Source organism: Hypanus sabinus, chromosome 3 (assembly GCF_030144855.1).
Source record: "Hypanus sabinus isolate sHypSab1 chromosome 3, sHypSab1.hap1, whole genome shotgun sequence".
NCBI classification, from domain to species: Eukaryota; Metazoa; Chordata; class Chondrichthyes; order Myliobatiformes; family Dasyatidae; genus Hypanus; species Hypanus sabinus.
In genome coordinates, this window is record NC_082708.1 from 159736207 (window position 1) to 159758808 (window position 22602).

General features: G+C 44.3%; 1 protein-coding gene across 2 annotated transcripts in view; it reads right to left on the reverse strand.

Annotated features, from left to right (window-relative positions):
• Positions 1-3124: 3124 nt before the first annotated feature.
• arhgef38 (Rho guanine nucleotide exchange factor (GEF) 38) overlaps positions 3125-22602 on the reverse strand; it is a 102380-nt gene continuing 82902 nt past the window's right edge. For both annotated transcript variants that reach the window (XM_059965458.1, XM_059965459.1), the window contains 3 exons: positions 12416-12614; positions 7517-7791; positions 3125-4533 (listed from right to left, as the gene is read on the reverse strand). In XM_059965458.1, the coding sequence (XP_059821441.1) occupies positions 4348-4533; positions 7517-7791; positions 12416-12614 (660 nt within the window). In that variant the 3' untranslated portion in view covers positions 3125-4347. The remainder of the gene's footprint in view (positions 4534-7516; positions 7792-12415; positions 12615-22602) is intronic.

A 22602-nucleotide genomic window follows, 5' to 3' on the forward strand; every position in this document is an offset into this window, starting at 1 on the left:
AAGAAGGGTTGAACCAGAGCTGGGGTAAATAGAAGACCTGTCAGAGATTGCAGGAAAGCTGTTGTTAATGCCAAGACCAGCTGCGTTCCCAGAAAGCAAGGTGCACGATGGGAGCCTGAACATAACCTATACCTCTTCATACAGCCAGGCACAATTATCCTTACATCTAGATTTCCTCTGCTGTTTTAAGAAATTTTACCTTTGCCACTTAACGTCTAAAAATAATTTATTGTGCAAGATTATCCAAAACAAATCATCACTTATACAGCTCATGAATCATATAGTGCAGCTACAATTTGATAAGAGAAAGTTATTTCCTTTCAGAAACACACACACACACACACACACACACACATTGTGTTAGTGTTTAAAATGCTGAGCACAAGAAATGTGTGACATATTTACAAAAACAAAACAAATTCTACAAAATTGCACAGGATAATTCCTAAGTCCTATCAAAACCAATAATGTGCTTTGTGTATCTGGCTAACTGAAAAACCATGAGGTTTCTCCAAATGAACCTCATGATCAAAGAACTGGCTAAATCTCTTAATGGGTTTGAATGCGCTGGAGAAATCATTGGTGAAAGTAATGGAGGGGTACACACTATCCTTCACATGGAGTCCCTGGAAGGGTTGACCTTTAGGTAAAAGGTTAGTATAGAAAGCTATACATGGACACTGGGCCTAAGGATCTCTTTCCATACTGCATGGTTATGATAAATCATTTGCATCTCTTCAAAGGCTGTTCCTTTAAGTACAGACGGAACAAGGCACCCCACTAGTCAAAGTACTCAACTGTCGTGTAGTCTAAGAGCTAGATCAAGACAAAATGGGTGGCAGCAAGGAAAAGCTTCAGCAATCTTTATTTTACACACATACACACTCACTCTGAAACAGGGTCAGTCTTATCATTAATCATCCCAACCCAGAATTGAAAGCTCCTGAATTCCACATCACCTTCATGGTAAAGCTACAACTATTGCACTTCACATCAGGTCCTGTACTTTAAAATGTGTACCATAAAAGTGTATAAAGTCGCTGCACAGAAATGGGCAAAAAAAAGAAAGTTGCCTCAAAAGAAACTGGCTAGAATTCACAGTTTTTCACGAGTTAAGGCTTTAACTCAATTTATTCAGCAGCCAAGTCGCTTTTCCATCTCATAACCATTTTAATGTGAAGGCTGTTCATATCTTCCAGCCCAAGCTACACATTAACTGGCCTCAAAAGAAAAGTTAACAGAAGGCATGTCTCCTCAAACCAAGATTCAGTGGTTTCATACGATAGGCTTTTGGTTCTGCTCACAGGAAAAATGTTGTTGATAAAAGCCAGATTTTAAAAAAAAGTGATGTGTTTGGACAACTTAATAAAAGAATTGGTAATAAAATTCATCCAAAATAATTAGTTTTCACACATTAGTCTGGCAGTCTGTCTAAAATAAATATGTGCATTTATAAAATGAACTCAGGACATCTATAGCTCTTCCCAGCCAATTAAACTTACTGTAGAGGTTTCACTGTTGTACAATTTGTGCACTGAAAGCTCCCACAAACAGGAATGTGGTAATGACCAGATAATCCCTGTGACATTGTTAGAGGGAAAACTTTTGACTAGGTCACTGGGGCCAACTCCCTAGAAGAAACTGATGACAGCACTTGGATCCAAAATACTGCTTCCTTTTTACTTGAATTGTATTAAGAGCTGTGTAGCTTTGAAGGCAGTTGCAGAGGCAATTGGGAGAGTAGCTACATTTGGCACTAACTCTTCCTGTGTTTGCTCTCGGTTTCAACAGTAAGCTCTTAACATTTCTGAGGTGTTACTGCATCACCAAAACATTTGTGCCTGAACCCAGTGAAACTTGGGTTACAGAGAGCACTATTCAGCTTGCTGAAATTCATGGTCACTATCCTGCTGTATCTACTAGTGATAGTGATGTTGTTCAAATACAATGCATAAATAATAAGATTATTCCACTTTTAACAAACAGGCACAAGTAGCATACTTGAACAATAACAAGTACCTCAACAACCTCACAAGGAAAACATCTCATCTAATCGTAACACTGGGGATTTCAAGGCACAGTAATATTTACGCTCTTCACTGAGGGAGGATAATCAGGAATTTGATTCAGAATGCGTAGTATTTTGTAACCCTTGTGAAATATGATCAATTGAAAAATCTATCATATTTTGCAGAAGTTATGGATTTGGGGGGGAAAAAAGTGAGAATTAGCTCCACAAACCCAATGCAAACACTGCAGGCAGGATCTGTCAAGGTGGTCTCTCCCATGCAGAATTTTACAGGCAGAAGATAATTATTAGCAAAAGCCTTTCACAGAGTTCAAATATTTGAAAGATTGGCAGCACTGCCCGCTGTCATCATAATTAATCAGGAAAAATCTTCATTCTAGCTTGCATTCTAGAAGATCAGCTACCTGTTCATCTCTGCATCCCTGGTCTGTTTAATATAAGGGCTATCCGTGTACACTATCAATAGGTTGGTGCAGGTGTAGCAAAACAAAAAGCTGTGCTGCATCTTTCTAAGGGCAACAATAACATAGGAGGTACTTTAATACACAACTTATCCATAATGCTACACTCAATCTGGAGGCACAAGTTTAAATTCCACTGCACAAACTAGCACTCTTCATCTCACGTTCCCGATACGTATTGCTTATTTATCTATTTATTTATTTATTATTATTACTATTTCTTTTTGTATTTGCATTTTGTTGACTTCTGACAACTGGTTAAACGCCCAAGTTGGTGCAGCCTTTTATAGATTCTATTGTGGTTATTACTCTATGGATTTATTGAGTATGCTTGCAAGAAAATGAATTTCAGATGACATATATGTACCTTGATAATAAATTTACTATGAATTTTGAGGATTTTTATACTTACTTTAGTAAATAAAATCTTGGAATTTACAATCTTGCAATTATAGAACTGCTGGATTAATGCAGGAGGAGCTGTTTTATTAATGTTTACAGGGGGAAAAAATGTTAGCTTATCCCAGCAACACACACAAAATGCTGGAGGAACTCAGCAGGCCTGGCAGTATCTATAGTAAAAAGTACAGTCAATGTTTTAGGCCAAGACCCTTCGGCAGTTCTCGGCCTGAAATGTCGCCTGTACCTTTTTACATAGATGCTGCCTGGCCTGCTGAGTTCCTCCAGAACTTTGTGTGTGTTGCTTGGATTTCCAGCATCTGCAGATTTTCTCTTGTTTGTTCGCTTATCCATTCTGGTCTCTGTGCAACTCCACAGTTGGATCTTAATTGACAGTATTTATCTTCCATCCTCTGGGATGGAAGATAAATGCTATCCCACAATGAAATAAAACTTGATGTATTCTTTGGCTTCATCTTCTGTGATACTTAATAATTGAAATTCTAATAGAAGAAAAGATTCATGTTAAATATTCTGCATATTCCCGGTAGCTTTGAATTAGTGTATACTTTCATATCTCAAGAGGATTTTTTAATGAAGTCTCTACTCCACAGGAGTACGTTTAATAGCAACATCTAGATTTTGTGGCCTTGGTATTTGGATCATTGATACCATATCCTTCATATAGTGTTCACTCCCACTCACACACAGCCTTGGTATCTGGGTCATTGGTACCATATCCTTCATATAGTGCTCACTCCCACTCACACATACACATGCACACAACTGAACATTTCACTACACAGTTGCTTCAAAGCAGTAGTGTCCTATCCACATGGAAAATGAGTCAATTTCTTTGGAAAGTGTATGGAGACACAAGAAATTGTTTTATGGAACAAAAGAAGAACTGCTGGAAGAACCCAGCAGGTCAAGCAACATCAATGTAGGGTTTGAAACCCATGAACACTGCCTCATGATTCTTGCTGTGCACTATTTATTTATGTCTGCAACTTAGAGTAATGTTCATGTTTTGCACAATACTGCTGTTATAAAACAACAAATTTCATGATATATATCAGTAATGATAAACCTGATTCTGAACAGTTGACAATTTTGGGTCTCAACCTGAAATATCAACTGTTCATTTCCCTCCACGGGTGCTGCCTGACCTGCTGAGATCTTCCAGCAGCTTACATTTCTGCTCCAGATTCTAGAACCTGCCATCTCTTGTGTCTCCAGGTTTATTTTTGTGTTGATTTTAATGGAGCATTAGGAGCACTAGTTTTAAAATTGACAACGAGACAGTCTCAGTTGCTGCAGCCACAGCTTCCCATTACTATTCTCCACTTCCAATTAAACAGGCCTTGCTCCTTCAACATGATGCCCAAAGCTAGGTCAGCAACCGCATGCTAATGAAGGTCCATTCATGGATCTCAAAGGTTTTAACTTGTTGGGTCTTCATGCATAAGTCATTCTTCCCAAGTAGTTTGCAGGGACATAGCCCCTTTTGCCATTGACCTCCGCCAACCACCAGTCTTTGTTGCCGCTCAAGTCACTGGATTTGACTATCTTCACTCGCTCGTACTCCTGGAGGCTGAGTTCGTAGTCACTCCTTGCTTGAAATGGGTACACAGCATAGAAGATCTGTAAAGAACAAAACAGTGGGCTTGGGTAAGAATCCAGCACAAGGCCTTTGCTCGACTTTCATATCTGGCTTGAAATCATTACTATAGGCCCCACTGCACCAAGCTGGTATTTATACTTCCAATTCCTCCACCTCCCCCATTGTCATCTTCTAGTCCTTTCTCTGTCATATACTTATCCAGCTTCTCCTGTTTATCTTACCTCTCCTTAGGGAACAAGTTCCACATTCTCACTTCTCTCTGGGTAAAGAAATTTCACCCAAATTTTCAATTGGATATACAGAAGGAAAAACTATTTCCACAAAGCCACCAGCCATGCCTCTTCTCAAAATATCACTGTGCGATTTTGCTCTAACAGGCCTGTTGTATTACATTTTATTAGGGAGACGGAGTCTCTGATAATGCAGCACTGCTCCAGAATCTCATGCTGAGCTACTTGTCTAAAGTCTGAATTTGGGCTTAGTCTTCCTGCAATCTGACTTAACACATTAGGGTTTCCCATTGGGGCACAGCTGACACTGTGGCAAGGGGCAAATTTCTAAAATAGTTACACTGCTCTTCTTCGAGTGTGACAATGGCATCTATTACACCCACTTCCTCCACCGTGGGGACTTGGTGTCATATCTGACTCATGCTGACATCTTTTCTATGAATGCAATATACTGGGCTGAAGGGTCCCGTCAGGTTAATGTTTTATATCTGGAGTGAAATCCTTACCAGAAAAGTTCTATCATTGAAACAATGACCAACACAGTTTGGAGCTAACACTGGTTTAGCATCTGTGCATCTTTGTTCCTTGGGGTTCACATTATGGGAAAAAACACACAAAGCATGAAGGTAATCTGTTGGCATTAAAATAGCAGGCCATGCATCCAAAAAAAACCCAATGACTGAGGTTACAAACATCCAAAACTTTCCACAATATCTTTACTGGAATACAGAACTGGTCCCTGATCAAGATAGTATTGGAAACCACAAACTAATAAAAGTCTTGGAGTTGCATATTTTTTCATTGCCTCTGGATCGTAAAATTAAATGCTTCTGAATCGTTATCACTGCTGTAACTTAAGAAAGATTTTGCATAGCAAGACCTCACAAGCAGTGATGTGATAATGACAGGTTGTCCGCTCTAAAGTAATTGGTTATGATGTAAAAACTAGGGCAAAGAGTCGGAGTCCTCTGCCCTTGTTTTCTTTCAAACAAGGTGGGGGGGGGGGGAACCTTTGATATTTAATCAGCTTTACTCTACATCTCAATTTAACATCTTGTTGAAAACAATGCCATGTTTTCTCAAAACCTAGTCCTTAAACATCTTGGACCTAAAACATTCCTTTGGCTTCTGTCCCTTTTTAACTGTTGTCTAAGATCATTAAAAATATCTAAAAAGTGGAGAAGAGCCAAAGTTGTTGCTCTCGTAAAACCCAGTAAAGACCCCAACATTCCTAAAAACTACAGACCGATTTCCTTGCTCTGCACCCTCTATAAACTCTACGAGAGATTCATACGGAAAAGAATATCCCCTAGTCGAAGATCTTCCAACACCAGACTGAGCCGGGTTCAGGCCTGGCCGTTACTGCTGCAGTCAAGTCCTGAACTTAAACCGGTATATTGAGGATGGCTTTAAAATGTGACAAATTACAGGGGCAGTATTCGTTGACTTAACAGCAGTATACGACACTGTGAATCAGAGGCCTTCTACTGAAATTATCTAACGTGTTAAATAACGAAACCACAGTCAAAGTAATAAGAAGCCTCCTAGGAAATGGTAGATTTTATTTAGAAATGAATGGAATTAAGAGTAGGTGGCGTCCACAAAAGAATGGACTACCACAGGGATCAGTCCTGGCACCTCTACTATTTAATGTTTACACAAATGGCCAACCAATCTTTCCTAACACATGCAGGTTTATCTTTGCAGACAATCTATGCATAGCAACACAAGCTAACTCCTTCCAAGAAGTTGAAGTACGACTTGCAGCGGCCCTCGAAGCAATGAAGCAGTATTATGAAAAATGGTCTCTGAACCCAAATCCATCAGAAACTCAAGTGTGTGCATTCCACCTGAGGAATCGCGAAGCATCTCGGAAACTCAAGATCTTCTGGTGTGGGAAAGAGCTCGAACAACATTCGACTCCAATTTACCTGGGCGTGACACTGAATTGGACGCTCTCATTTGCCTCCCACATACAAAAACTCTGAGGGGAAGTTGGTTCTCGTAATTCTCTTTTGGAAAAATGAGCAGGCACAAAGTGGGGAGCTAATGCTCACGCACTTAGATCAACGGCCCTAGCACTCTGCTATGCACCGGCAGAATACTGTACACCTGTGTGGGGCAGATCAGCCCATGCAAAGAAAATAGACCCGTTGCTTAACGAAGTCTGCTGAATAATCACGGGCACACTGCACCCCACACCCACTAACATCATTTACAGACTTGCTCCCCCAGAGATCTGAAGACACACTACAACAAAAACTGAAAAAGGCAAACAAACTCGGATCTATGGCACCCACTATATCATCGTGCCAGTTTCCAACCGCCTAAAATCGAGGAAAAGCTTTGCTACAGTGGAGGAATTACCGCATCGAACATCCCTCCAAACATACAGGGTTGACCTCTGACAACAAACAGAAGCCAGAACCGCACCAAACAAAACAGTGCAAGACCCGCAGAAACGTTGCCAGACGGGGCACTGCTGGACAGCCGGAAGTGGTCACTCTTAACAAAGCGAGAGCAGGAGTTTGTGGGACGGGAGACAATATGGTGAAGTGGGGTTTAGGGACCAGTGAATCCTGTGAGGGTGCAGAATATTCAACACGTTCTGCGCACCTGATTCAGCTGACACTGAATCAACCAAACAGTACTAGAGTGGCTGGCTGTCTGGTGCGACAAGCTATAATGATGACAGTGACTAGAAGTTTAGGTGGGTTGGATGGTTACCATACTGATCAGTTAGCACTGACTGGGTAACAGCGACTTGGTTTACCTGCTGCTCTCCCAGGTCACTTGAGTTGTCATCACTTCCACTGAACGACGTTGTTTCTGCGCTGCACGGACTAACCTCCCGAGAACTGTTCAGAGGAGTGTCACTGTCACTGGTGCTGAAATGTGAAGTCTTCATGATGTCAGAGTACGAAGTTACGAATAGAGTAATGTCATCAAAATCGCTGTCCATAGCGGGTCCTTCACTCGACTGGCCATTCTGTCCAACCGCAGGGTTGTACAGCCTCAGAAATGAGGAGTACACATAGCCCTGTGTCACTACATGGAATCAAAAGATGAGTCACTCATCAATTTTTAAAACTACATCAAATACATTTATTATTATCTTGGTAAAACAGCCAGCATAATCAAAGACCCCACCCATTCCAGACATTCTGTCTTCTCTCCCCTCCCCTTCAAATATCAAAGCCTGAAAGCATGTACTCCCAGCCTCATTCCTGCTGTTAGAAAGCTATTGAATGGGACGATGAATGAACCGTAGACTTGCCAATCTACCTCACTATGACTTTGCACTTTATTGTAGTAGACTTTGTTCTGCATTATTTTTATTATATGTTGCTTCTCTGGATGTACTGATATAATGAAATTATCTGTATCGATAGGATGCAAAACAATTTTCATGCAATTCGGTACATACAAATATAATAAATAAATTTCCAATAAACTAATATTTTAGATATTTAGCGGATCCAAACAATCTGCTGGAGGAACGCGGTGCGTTGAGAAGCATCTAAGTGAGAGGAAGGGATTGTCAACGTTTGAGTCAAAACCCTGCATCAGCTCTGCTGCAGGATTTTCAGCCAAAGTGTCAACAATTCCTTTCTCTCCCACAGACGCTGCTCGTCCCACCGAGTTCTGCCACCAGATTGTTTGTTACTCCGGATTCTAGCATCTGTCCTTTCTTGTGTCACCACCTCCCAGGGAAGTGTTCCTCGACAAAGCACATTTTCCTCAGAATGGCCCCCTCCGACTAAAGACACAAGAAATTTAGGATGATGGAATCTTTGTTGCTCCAGTTTTCCCTCAGTACTGTCCCTCTGACAATAACACACTCCCTCAGTACTGTCCCTCTGACAATAACGCACTCCCTCAGTACTATCCCCCTGACAACACACTCCCTCAGTACTGTCCTTCTGACAATAACACACTCCCTCAGTACTGACCCTCTGACAACACAATCCCTCAGTACTGTCCCTCTGACAACACAATCCCTCAGTACTGTCCCTCTGACAATAACGCACTCCCTCAGTACTGTCCCCCTGACAACACACTCCCTCAGTACTGTCCTTCTGACAATAACACACTCCCTCAGTACTGTCCCTCTGACAACACACTCCCTCAGTACTGTCCCTCTGACAATAACACACTCCCTCAGTACTGTCCCTCTGACAACACAATCCCTCAGTACTGTCCCTCTGACAATAACACACTCCCTCAGTACTGTCCCTCTGACAACACACTCCCTCAGTACTGTCCCTCTGACAATAACGCACTCCCTCAGTTCTGTCCCTCTGACAATAACACACTCCCTCAGTACTGTCCCTCTGACAATAACGCACTCCCTCAGTACTGTCCCTCTGACAACACACACCCTCAGTACTGTCCCTCTGACAACACACTCCCTCAGTACTGTCCCTCTGTCAATAACGCACTCCCTCAGTACTGTCCCTCTGACAATAACACACTCCCTCAGTACTGTCCCTCTGACAACACACTCCCTCAGTACTGTCCCTCTGACAATAACGCACTCCCTCAGTTCTGTCCCTCTGACAATAACACACTCCCTCAGTACTGTCCCTCTGACAATAACGCACTCCCTCAGTACTGTCCCTCTGACAACACACACCCTCAGTACTGTCCCTCTGACAACACACTCCCTCAGTACTGTCCCTCTGTCAATAACGCACTCCCTCAGTACTGTCCCTCTGACAACACACTCCCTCAGTACTGTCCCTCTGTCAATAACGCATTCTCTCAGTACTGTCCCTCTGACAACACACTCCCTCAGTACTGTCCCTCTGACAACACACTCCCTCAGAACTGTCCCTCTGACAACACACTCTCTCAGTACTGTCCCTCTGACAACACACACCCTCAGTACTGTCCCTCTGACAATAACACACTCCCTCAGTACTGTCCCTCTGTCAATAATGCACTCCCTCAGTCCTGTCCCTCTGACAACACACTCCCTCAGTACTGTCCCTCTGACAATAACGCACTCCCTCAGTACTGTCCCTCTGACAACACACTCCCTCAGTACTGTCCCTCTGACAATAACACTCCCTCAGTACTGTCCCTCTGTCAATAACGCACTCCCTCAGTATTGTCCCTCTGACAACACACTCCCTCAGTACTGTCCCTCTGACAACACACTCCCTCAGTACTGTCCCTCTGACAATAACGCACTCCCTCAGTACTGTCCCTCTGACAACACACTCCCTCAGTACTGTCCCTCTGTCAATAACGCACTCCCTCAGTACTGTCCCTCTGACAACACACTCCCTCAGTACTGTCCCTCTGACAATAACGCACTCCCTCAGTACTGCCCCTCTGACAACACACTCCCTCAGTACTGTCCCTCTGACAATTACGCACTCTCTCAGTACTGTCCCTCTGACAACACACTCCCTCAGTACTGTCCCTCTGTCAATAACGCATTCTCTCAGTACTGTCCCTCTGACAACACACTCCCTCAGTACTGTCCCTCTGACAACACACTCCCTCAGTACTGTCCCTCTGACAACACACTCCCTCAGTACTGTCCCTCTGACAATAACACACTCCCTCAGTACTGTCCCTCTGACAATAACACACTCCCTCAGTACTGTCCCTCTGACAATAACACACTCCCTCAGTACTGTCCCTCTGTCAATAATGCACTCCCTCAGTCCTGTCCCTCTGACAACACACTCCCTCAGTACTGTCCCTCTGACAATAACGCACTCCCTCAGTACTGTCCCTCTGACAACACACTCCCTCAGTACTGTCCCTCTGTCAATAACGCACTCCCTCAGTACTGTCCCTCTGACAACACACTCCCTCAGTACTGTCCCTCTGACAATAACGCACTCCCTCAGTACTGCCCCTCTGACAACACACTCCCTCAGTACTGTCCCTCTGACAATTACGCACTCTCTCAGTACTGTCCCTCTGACAACACACTCCCTCAGTACTGTCCCTCTGTCAATAACGCATTCTCTCAGTACTGTCCCTCTGACAACACACTCCCTCAGTACTGTCCCTCTGACAACACACTCCCTCAGTACTGTCCCTCTGACAATAACACACTCCCTCAGTACTGTCCCTCTGACAATAACACACTCCCTCAGTACTGTCCCTCTGACAATAACACACTCCCTCAGTACTGTCCCTCTGTCAATAATGCACTCCCTCAGTACTGTCCCTCTGACAACACACTGCCTCAGTACTGTCCCTCTGCCAATAACACAGTACTGTCCCTCTGACAATAACGCACTCCCTCAGTACTGTCCCTCTGACAACACACTCCCTCAGTACTGTCCCTCTGACAATAACGCACTCCCTCAGTACTGTCCCTCTGACAACACACTCCCTCAGTACTGTCCCTCTGACAACACACTCCCTCAGTACTGTCCCTCTGACAATAACGCACTCCCTCAGTACTGTCCCTCTGTCAATAACGCATTCTCTCAGTACTGTCCCTCTGACAACACACTCCCTCAGTACTGTCCCTCTGACAATAACGCACTCCCTCAGTACTGCCCCTCTGACAACACACACCCTCAGTACTGTCCCTCTGACAACACACTCCCTCAGTACTGTCCCTCTGTCAATAACGCATTCTCTCAGTACTGTCCCTCTGAAAACACACTCCCTCAGTACTGTCCCTCTGACAATTATGCACTCTCTCAGTACTGTCCCTCTGACAACACACTCCCTCAGTACTGTCCCTCTGACAACACACTCCCTCAGTACTGTCCCTCTGACAACACACTCCGTCAGTACTGTCCCTCTGACAACACACTCCCTCAGTACTGTCCCTCTGACAATAACACACTCCCTCAGTACTGTCCCTCTGACAATAACACACTCCCTCAGTATTGTCCCTCTGTCAATAATGCACTCCCTCAGTACTGTCCCTCTGACAACACACTGCCTCAGTACTGTCCCTCTGCCAATAACACACTCCCTCAGTACTGTCCCTCTGACAATAACGCACTCCCTCAGTACTGTCCCTCTGACAACACACTCCCTCAGTACTGTCCCTCTGACAATAGTGCACTCCCTGAATACTGTCCCTCTGACAACACACACCCTTAGTACTGTCCCTCTGACAGTAAGCCTCTCCCTCAATGCTAACCCATGGGTACTTCCTCAATATTTCTCCTGCGACTGTACAGCCCTCCCTCAGTGCCCTTTGCAATATTACAGTGCTCTCAGTACCATGCATATAGCAATATGGCACTCCCTCAGTATCAGCCCTCCAATGTCCTATCCTCGATACTGCAACAAATTATTTGTACCCCTACTCCAAGAAGAAGCCAGTCCCTTGATACCAGCTCAGAGAGTGAAGCATTCCCTCAGCACCAGCCTCTTTAACAATTCTATGCTGCTTACAAGTTGACTGGAATTAGATTTTGTGCTTAAATTTATGAAGTGTGATCAAAGTCCAAACATCTGACTAGTCCACAAATCAGCTACTGGAGGAACTCAGCAGGTCAGGGTGCATCTGTGGAGGCAAAGCGTTGGTCAATGTTTCAGGTCAAGACCTGCTTTAGGCCTCTGCTTCCCCAGATGCTGTCTGTTTGAGGCAAGTTCTCGGGAACAAATCCGATAGCTCTTCCAACAACAAGATAAAAAAATAGCCTTGTCCATATTCTAAAGACAGAAGGAGCAAACCAACCTCCAGTGTCAACGAGCCACCTGCTCACACTGCCCATAGGATCCTGCTTCTCAAGAACGGCCACGATTTCACCCTCGTGAAGAGACGCGTCTAACTCTTGGGTGGCGTTGAATTTCCGCTTTGCCTGAAACAGCTTGTCAGGACTGTACATCGACAGGAGTTTAGCCCGGTGGTCTTCGGTCTGATGGGGAGCTTTGGGCTTCAGAGAAAATAGAACATAGCAGTCAATACCTCAGGAAAACTCCATATTCTTTGTAGACAAGTATCTAAGGACTTCCTTTAAGGAAAGTTTGGACATCCTTGGGTTGTTCTCCCTGGAGCGATGGAGGCTGAAGGGGAGGTATGACAGAGGTTTTCATAATTATGAGAAGCATAGACATGGTAGATGGTCAGGATCTGTTCCCCAGGCTGCAAATATCAAACACCAGAGAACAGGTATTTATAAGGTTAAAGGGGAGAATTTTAAAGTTGATATGAAGAACAATTTTTTTTATGCAGAGAGTGGTAGGTTCCTGGGGGTGGGTTGCCAGAGCTAGCAGTTGAAACTGACAAATTGGTGTTTAACAGGCTTTTATGTAGAAGGGAATGGAAGCATATTGATGATATACAGGAGGAGGAACAACATTATCAATTGGCAATGGCCTGTTCGTATTGTACTGTTTTATGTATCAAAGGAGTATTGAACAACTAGGTTCACATAACATAGCTGCTACCGAAGGCATCAGGAGGTGTGGGGGGGGAGGGGGGAGCAAGAGTGGGCAGGCGATTGGTGGATCCAGATGAATGGGATGATAGGCAGATGTGGGAGGGAGAGAGTAGGCTCAATGTTAGAAGTTGGAAGGTGAATGAGTCAAAGGGCCGAAGATGATGGAACCTGTTAGGAGGAAAATGGAATGGAGATGGGGAGGGATCCAGTGAGGCAGGTAATGGGCAGAATGGAGAGGAAGGAAGTGGAGGAGGGGAGAGGGGTGGGGGGAAGGGTTATGGCGATGGAGGCTAGATCGAGAGGGGAAGAAAAACAGGGGAAATAGGAATGGGGGACAGATTACCACAAGTTTAAGAATTTGATATTGATGCCGCCAGCCTTTTTATCCTGGGTGTCTCCCTCCTACTTTTCAAGTTGAGATGAAAGGTCTCAAACCCAAATGCTGACGGTCTATTTCTTTCCATAGATATTGCCTGACCTACTGAGTTGGTAGGCTTTGCAAATGTCCACCCCATTTAGACAATAGACAATAGGTGCAGAAGTAGACCATTCGGCCCCTCGAGTCTGCACCGCCATTTTGAGATCATGGCTGATCATCTACTATCAATACCCAGTCCCTGCCTTGTCCCCATATCCCTTGATTCCCCTATCCATCAGATATCTATCTAGCTCCTTCTTGAAAGCATCCAGAGAATTGGCTTCCACCGTCTTCCGAGGTAGTGCATTCCACACCTGCACAACTCTCTGGGAGAAGAAGCTCTTCCTCAACTCTGTTTTAAATAACTGACCTCTTATTCTCAATCCATGCCCTCTGGTACTGGACTCTCCCAACATCTGGAACATATTTCCTGCCTCAATCCTATCAAATCCTTTAATTATCTTAAACGTTTCAATCAGATCCCCTCTCAATCTCCTCAATTCCAGCGTGTACAAGCCCAATCCCTCCAATCTCTCTGCATAAGACAGCCCTGCCATCCCAGGAATCAACCTAGTGAATCTACGCTGCACTTCCTCAACTGCCAGAATGTCCTTCCTTAAACCTGGAGACCAAAACTGTACACAATATTCCAGGTGTGGTCTCACCAGGGCCCTGTATAAATGCAAAAGGACATCCTTGCTCTTGTATTCAATTCCCCTTGTAACAAAGGCCAACATTCCATTTGCCCTCTTCACTGCCTGTTGCACTTGCTCATTCACCTTCATTGACTGGTGAACTAGGACTCCCAGGTCTCTTTGCATTTCTCCCTTACCTAACTCTACACCGTTCAGACAATACTCTGCCCTCTTGTTCCTGCTTCCAAAGTGGATAACTTCACATTTATTCACATTGAATGACATCTGCCAAGTATCTGCCCACTCACTCAGCCTATCCAAGTCTCCCTGTATTCTCCTAACGTCCTCTTCGCATGTCACAATGCCACCCAGTTTAGTATCGTCAGCAAACTTGCTGATATAGTTTTCAATGCCCTCATCTAAATCATTGACATAAATCGTAAAGAGCTGTGGTCCCAATACAGAGCCCTGTGGTACCCCACTAGTCACCTCCAGCCAGTCCGAGAAACACCCATTCACTGCTACCCTTTGCTTTCTATCAGCCAACCAGTTTTCTATCCATGTTGAAACCCTGCCCCCAATGCCTTGAGCTCTGATTTTACTCACCAATCTCCTATGTGGCACCTTATCGAATGCCTTCTGAAAATCTAGGTATACAACATCCACTGGCTTACCCTCGTCTAACATCCTTGTTACACCCTCAAAAAACTCCAACAGATTAGTCAAGCATGATTTGCCCTTGGTAAATCCATGCTGGCTCGGCCTAATCCTATTTCTGCCATCTAGATGTGCCACTATTTCGTCCTTAATAATGGACTCAAGCATCTTTCCCACGACTGACGTTAGGCTAACAGGGCGATAGTTCTCCGTTTTCTCCTTCCCTCCCTTCTTGAAAAGTGGGATAACATTAGCCACTCTCCAACCTTCAGGAACTGATCCTGAATCTAAGTAACATTGGAAAATGATTACCAATGCATCCGCAATTTCCTGAGCCACCTCTTTTAGAACCCTCGGATGCAGACCATCTGGACCCGGGGATTTATTAGCCTTCAGTCCTACCAGTCTACTCATCACAGTTTCTTTCCTAATGTCAATCTGTCTCAATTCCTCTGATATCTTATGACCCTGGCCCATCCATACATCTGGGAGATTGCTTGTGTCCTCCCTGGTGAAGACAGATCTAAAGTACGCATTAAATTCTGTTGCCATTTCCCTGTTTCCCATAACAATTTCTCCCAATTCATTCTTCAAGGGGCCAACATTGTTCTTAACTATCTTCTTTCTCTTCACATAGCTAAAAAAGCTTTTGCTATCCCCTTTTATATTCCTGGCTAGACTGAGCTCATACTTGATTTTTTCTCTCCGTATTGCTTTTTTAGTTAAGATCTGCTGCTCCTTAAAACTTTCCCAATCATCTGTATTCCCGCTCATCTTAGCCCTGTCATACTTCTTTTTCTTTAATGCTATACAATCTCTGACTTCCTTTGTCAACCACTGTGGCCCCTTCCCCCTCTTTGAATCCTTCCTTCTCATTGGAATGAACTGCTTTTGCATCTTTTGTATTATGCCCAAGAATATCTGCCACTGCTGATCCACTGTCTTTCCTGCCAGGGCATCTGCCCATTTAACTTTGGCCAGCTCTTCCCTCATGGCTCCGTAGTCTCCTTTATTTAATTGCAACACTGACACCTCTGATCTGCCCTTATCCCTCTCAAATTGTAGATAAAAACTTATCATGTTATGATCACTACTTCCTAATGGCTCCTTTACTTCAAGATCACTTATCAATTCCTGTTCATTACACATCACCAAGTCCAAAATAGCCTCGTTCCTGGTTGGCTCAAGCACAAGCTGTTCCAAAAATACATCCCTTAGACACTCCACAAACTCCCTACCCTGGGGTCCAGCACCTACCTGATTCTCCCAGTTCACCTGCATGTTGAAATCTCCCATAACGACTACATTACCTTTAGCACATGCCAATGTTAACTCCCTAATCAACTTGTACCCAATATCCACGCTACTGTTTGGGGGCCTGTACACAACACCCATTAGGGTCTTTTTACCCTTGCTGTTCCTCAGCTCAATCCACACAGACTCTACTTCCCCTGTTCCCAAGTCACCTCTTGCTAAGGACTGAATCTCATTCCTTACCAACAGGGCCACCCCACCCCCTCTTCCCATATTTCTGTCTCTACGATAGCACGTATACCCTGGTACACTCAATTCCCAGGCCTGATCCCCTTGCAGCCATGTCTCCGTTATCCCAACAATATCGTAGTTCCCCATTTTCATCTGAGCTTCAAGCTCATCTGCCTTATTTCTGACACTACGTGCATTCAAGTATAGAATTCTTAGCCCATTCCTCCTCTCTTTGCTTAAAAGACTGTCTACTGTACCTAACCCAGCTCCTTGAACTTCCATCGGGCTAATTGCACCCTGAATTTTGATGACCTTCTCAAGATTACCCAAACCTTCTACACATTTAATCCCATGCTCCTTCTGACCAACCCTCTGGATCTGGATCCCTGCCCCCTGCACATCTAGTTTAAACCACCCCCCCCCCCCGAGCAGCACTGGCAAACACTCCTGCAAGAATGCTAGTACCCCTCCGGTTCAGATGTAGACCATCCCTTCGAAACAGATCCCAATGTCCCTGGAACAAAGACCAATTATCCAAAAACCTGAACCCTTCCTTCCTGCACCATGCTCTCAGCCTCGTATTAATGTGCATAATCATTCTATTCTTCGCCTCACTCGCACGTGGCACAGGTAGCAATCCCGAGATTGTCACCCTGGAGGTCCTGCCTTTCAGCTTCACTCCTAACTCCCTGAACTCTCTAAGCAGGACCCCCTCACTCACCTTACCTACATCGTTGGTCCCTACATGGACCACTACATCTGGGTTCATGCCCTCGTTCTCAAGAATAGCCTGCACCCGATCTGAGATGTCCCGGACCCTGGCACCAGGGAGGCAACATACCATCCGAGACTCCCAATCTGCCCCACAAAATCTCCTTATCTGCCCCCCTAACTATAGAATCCCCTAAAACTATCGCTCTCTTCTCTTCCCTCCTCCCCTTTCTAGATGAGGGTTCAACCTCTGTGCCAGAGGCAGGACCACTACAACTCATTCCTGGTAGGTCATCCCCATCAACAGTATCCAGTACGGTATACTTATTGTTAATGGGAATGGCCGCAGGGGTGCTCTGCTCTCTCTGCCTGCTCCCCCTGCCTCTCTGGACCGTCACCCATCGGTTTTTTGGTGTGACTACCTCCTGATAACTCCTATCTATCTCTGCCTCTGCCTCCCAAATGATCCGTAGTTCATCCAGCTCCAGCTCCAACTCCCTAACTCGGTCTGATAGGAGCTGCAGCTGGACGCACCTCTTGCAGGTGTGGTCATCAGGGACAACTGTGTTGACCCTGACCTCCCACATACTGCATACGGAGCACACCACTGCTCTGACTCTCTCCCCCATACCTGAACTGGATTAATAGAATAAGTCTAAAAAGCACCTAGCGACCTTACCTTCTTCCCCTCAGCGAGCAATCACACAAGCTTACCGAAGTCCCCTTACGCCGAAGCCCACTTAGCCAAAGCCCAGAACTCTGCTTCCACGGACTCCGCTGCCCGCTCTGACAAGAAGTCCTGCCTTTTAAAGTGCGCGCTCGACGCTGACGTCACTCGCGCCTGCGCAGTTCCCCCTCCTCCACAGGTAATGAGCAGGTAGGCTTAAATCCTACGTACACGGTCGAATTCTCTGAGCTCCCAGCTGAATCACAAGCTGTGACTTGCTCCCGATTCAAATTCTGATGACCTTAAGGTGAAGGTGAACTACCTTCTGAATCCACTTCAGTAGAAGGGGAGAAGAGTTGGTGGGCAGGGAGTTACAGAGCTCTGACCCAGCGATAATGGATGAATATGTTCCCCAGCCAGTATAATAGGCAACTTGGTGGTGAGGTCCCCATTTGCCTGTTTGCCAGTGACCTTCAAGGTGGGAAGATAACGATACTGAGGGAAGATGAAGGCACCCTTTGACAAGGCTGAAATACAGCCCTGTCAGGAAGCTAAAGTCCTAAAGTAATGGATAAATTGACAAAGCAGATGTTGACTAGAGGAGATGTGTATAAGTGATCAGTGTAATGGCACTCATTCATTTTAGTTCCAAATCCATTTACACCGTTCCCGAAAATCAAACTTGGATTTAATGTTCTTGAACAAGTCCCAACAACAGCCCTTTTTTGTGGGAATTGTTCTAAACCTTTAATGAGAAATGTGTCTGAATGATATGCATTTGATTTTGATGCATAGGTCCCTTGACTCTTTACCAAGATATCACTTCTATCGATTCCTTTGAAAATTGTCACTCACTCACTGAAATAACCCACAGACATCATTCACTGGGTCACAAGCCAAAGTATTCTGACTGGTTGCATCATGGTCTGCACAATGATGCACAAGGTATTTGACAAGGTCCCGCATGGGAGGCTGGTCAAGAAGGTTCAGTCGTTCAGCTGGATTAGACACTGGCTTTGTGGGAGAAGCTAGGGAGTGGTAGTAGAGGATTGCCTGTCTGACTGGAGGCCTGTGACTAGTGGTGTACTTGGTCCTTTATTGTTTGTCATCTATATCAATGATCTGAATAATAATGTGCTTAACTGGATCAGCAAATTTGCAGATGACACCAAGATTAGGAGTATAGTGGACAGTGAGGAAGGCTATCTTGGCTTGCAGAGGCATCTGGATTAGCTGAAAAAAATGGCAGAAGGAATTTAATGCAGCCAAGTGCGAAGTTTTGCACTTTGGAAGGAACAACCAGGGTAGGTCTAGCATAGTGAATGGTAGGGCACTGATGAGTGCAGTAGAACAAAGGGATGTGGGAATACAGGCACGTAAGTTTTTTAAAGTGGCAACACAGGAGGAAAGGGTCGTAAAGAATGCTTTTGGCATACTGGCCTTCATAAATCAATGCATTGAGTACAGGAGATGGGACGTTATATTGAAGTTGTATAAGACATTATTGAGACCCAATTAGGAGTATTGTGTGCAGTTTTGGTCACCTAACTACAGGAAAGATGTAAACAAGGTTGAAATAGTACAGAAAAAATATACAAGGTTGTTGTTAGGTCTGGAGGACCTGAGTTATAAGGAAAGATTGACTATATTCTTTAGAACATAGAAGATTGAGAGATTGATAGAGGTATACAACATTATGAGGAGAGTAGATAGGGTTAAGGTAAGCTTAAGATAAGCTTAGGAGTAAAAGGGTAAAAAGTTTAAGGGGAACATGAAAGGCGACTTCTTCACTCGGGGTCATGAGAGAGTAGAATGAGCTGCCAGCGCAAATGTCCCATGTGAGCTTGATTTCAACGTTTAAGAGAAGTTTAGATAGGTACATGGATAGTAGGGATATGGAGGGCTATGGTCCAGGTGTAAGTCATTGGGTGTAGGCAGGTTAAATGGTTTTGGCATGGACTAGATGGGACAAAGGGCCTATTTCTGTGCTATATTTCTCAAAAAAGGGGAAAAAAAACATTGCAGGGAGTACTGGAGCTTGCCCAATACACGACGGGCACATCTCTCTCATCATCAGTGGTGTCTACAAGATGTGCTGCCTCAAGAATGCAGCATCCATTATCAAAGATCCCCACCTTCCAGGTCATACCATCTTTTCACAGCTTCCATTGGGCAGGAGGTATAGAAGCTTGAAATCCCAAACCATTAGCCTCAACAACAGTTACTTCCCTTCAACTATTTGGTGCTGGACATTGCTCCCAAATCACTGCAATTTAGGCAAACTGTGACCACTTTGATCACTTCATATGAAAGTCAACTTCGTTTTCCGTTGTTTTAATTGTGTTTTTTTTTTGTAAAGATGTTGACAAGTTGTTTTTTTTTTGTGAATGCTGCTTATATGATACTATGTGCCTGTGATGCTGCTACATCTGTGCATACATATGATGTTGGCTTTGAGGTTTCCCTAAGTTCTACCTAGAATAAATCCTCAAGTCCTTCACATACTCTTAAACCATATACATAAACATTTTTTGCACTCCATCTTGGAATGGTGGACCTTGAAAAGTCTATACTAATCAACCACCTGAGACACGAGAATGGAAACAGTATAAAAAGTACATTTAGAACATAGTTCAGGATAATAGCATGTAATTATCCATTGGCCAGAGTAATAGTTATAGATGCATCCTATCCTGATGCATCACCACTTGGTTTGGCAGTTGGTCTACCCAAGACATCAAGAAATTGTAGAGCTGTGAACTCAGCTCAGTCCATCGTGCAAACCAGTGACTCCCTCCACACTTCGCACTAACTTGGGAAAGCAGCCAAAGTAATCATAGACCCCTCCCACCCTGGCTATTCTTTTTTCTCCCACCTCCCATTGGGCAGAACATGCAAATGCCCAAGAGCTTTAACCACGAGACTCAAAAACAGCTTCTGTCCTGCTGTTGTCAGTCAGTCTGTTGAATAGATCTTTCTTAGGCTAGAAGATAAACACTTGATCCCCAGTCTACCTCATCATGTCATGTTATACGTTACCTACCTGCCTGTACAGCACTTTCTCTGAAACTGTTACAGTATATTCTGTATCTTTTTTAACTACCTCAGTGTAATTTGGGTGGCGGGGTGGAGATACAACTCTATACCAAAGGAGGTGTAAGGTGTTCCTTCCCTCTGCGAGCCTGCAGGTCACCTTTGGGCAAGGTGTAGCACCTGCTTAGCCCCTCAAACAGGGTCACGTAAAGCCATGGGAGCAGGCGATGTATGGTCGTATGAGCAGCTGGTTCATATCACAAGTCCTGGTTATGTGAACATTGATGCCAGGCAGACAATCTCTGAAAAGTATTGATAATGGCTGGGGTCGCCCGTCTTGTAAAGACACTGCACAGAAGACGGCAATGGCAAAGACAATAGAAAAATTTGCCAGGAACAATCATGGTCATGGAAAGACTATGATCACCCACATCATACAACACGGCACATAACAGACGAACAAAGTGCAATTATACATGGAACGATCGATCTGGACAGCACGCAAAAACTAAAGGTTTTCACTGCATCTCTGTACATGTGATAATAATCATTGAGTTAGAAGGAACATGGAAGATGACGAGAGCAGTCAATCTTCTGAGTTCATTGTGCACGGCTGGGAGGGCAATTTCCTTGCATTTTCAAAGACCTGGCTTACACCTGGCCCCTTGGCTGCTGCCTTGTGTGGAGTCTGCACCTCCCTGTGACTACATGAATTTAATCCACGTTCTCTGGTTTCCTCCCACGTCCCAAAGACAGGTCAGTCACTTGCCACCGGAAATTACCCTCAGTGTGTAAGTGTGTGATAGAATCTGGAGGGAAAAGTAGATGAGAATGTGTCTAGAATGAAAAATGGGAGACATGCAAGTGTGTGTTCGATGGTCAGTGTGGACTCAGTGGGTTGAATGGCTTGTCTATGTGTTGTACCTCCCATGATTCCATTCCATCAGGCCCTACAGCTCCACACATCTACTTTCATCCCATAACTAAGTATCTCATTCACCAAGGATTCACCTACCCGCGTTACTAAAAGTTTTAGTTACTCCCAGCTTTACAAAACAATGGGGTAAGGAATGGAAAGAAGAACTGGATCAAAGTTCAGTAACTCCCCACTCACATTTATTGACCTTTTATTCAGGAAATCTGCTGAGAGACTGTCTTGCTGAACTAACCCATTAGACAGAACTAAGATTAGAAAAGTTAAGTCAAAGGTTGAAGTGAAACTAGAACCAAAAGACAACTGGTTCCTGAAAATAAGATAACGCAAAATCAAGGGAAAAATATGCTTTCTGCCTAACTACATAATGGTTTCAACTGTAAGATTTGTTCTTTGCCCTCAGTGCCTATAAAAGGTATTCACCTCCCCCCCCAGGAAGTTCTGATGTTCTACAACATTGAATCACAATGGATTTAATTTGACTTTTTTGACACTGATTAACAGAAAAAGACTGATGTGTCAAAGTGAAAACAGATCTGATTTGACCACTCCAGGACATTACCTTTGTTGTTTTTAACCCATTCCTGTTTAGCTTTGGCTCTATGCTTGGGATCATTGTCTTGCTGGAAAACAAATCTTCTTCCAAGTCACATTTCTCTTGCAGGCTGCATCAGGTTTTCCTCCAGGATTTCCCTGTATTTTGCTGCATTCATTTTACCCTCTATCTTTGCAAGCCTTTCAAGGCCTGCCACAGTGAAGCATCCCCACAGCATGATGCAGCCACCTCCATGCTTCACAGTTGCGATGGTGTGTTTTTGATGATGTGCGGTGTTTGGCCAAACATAGCGTCCAGTCTGATGGCCAAAAAACTCAAATTTGGTTTCATCAGTCCATAGAACCTTCTTCCTATTGATTGCAGAGTCTCCCACATGCCTTCTGGC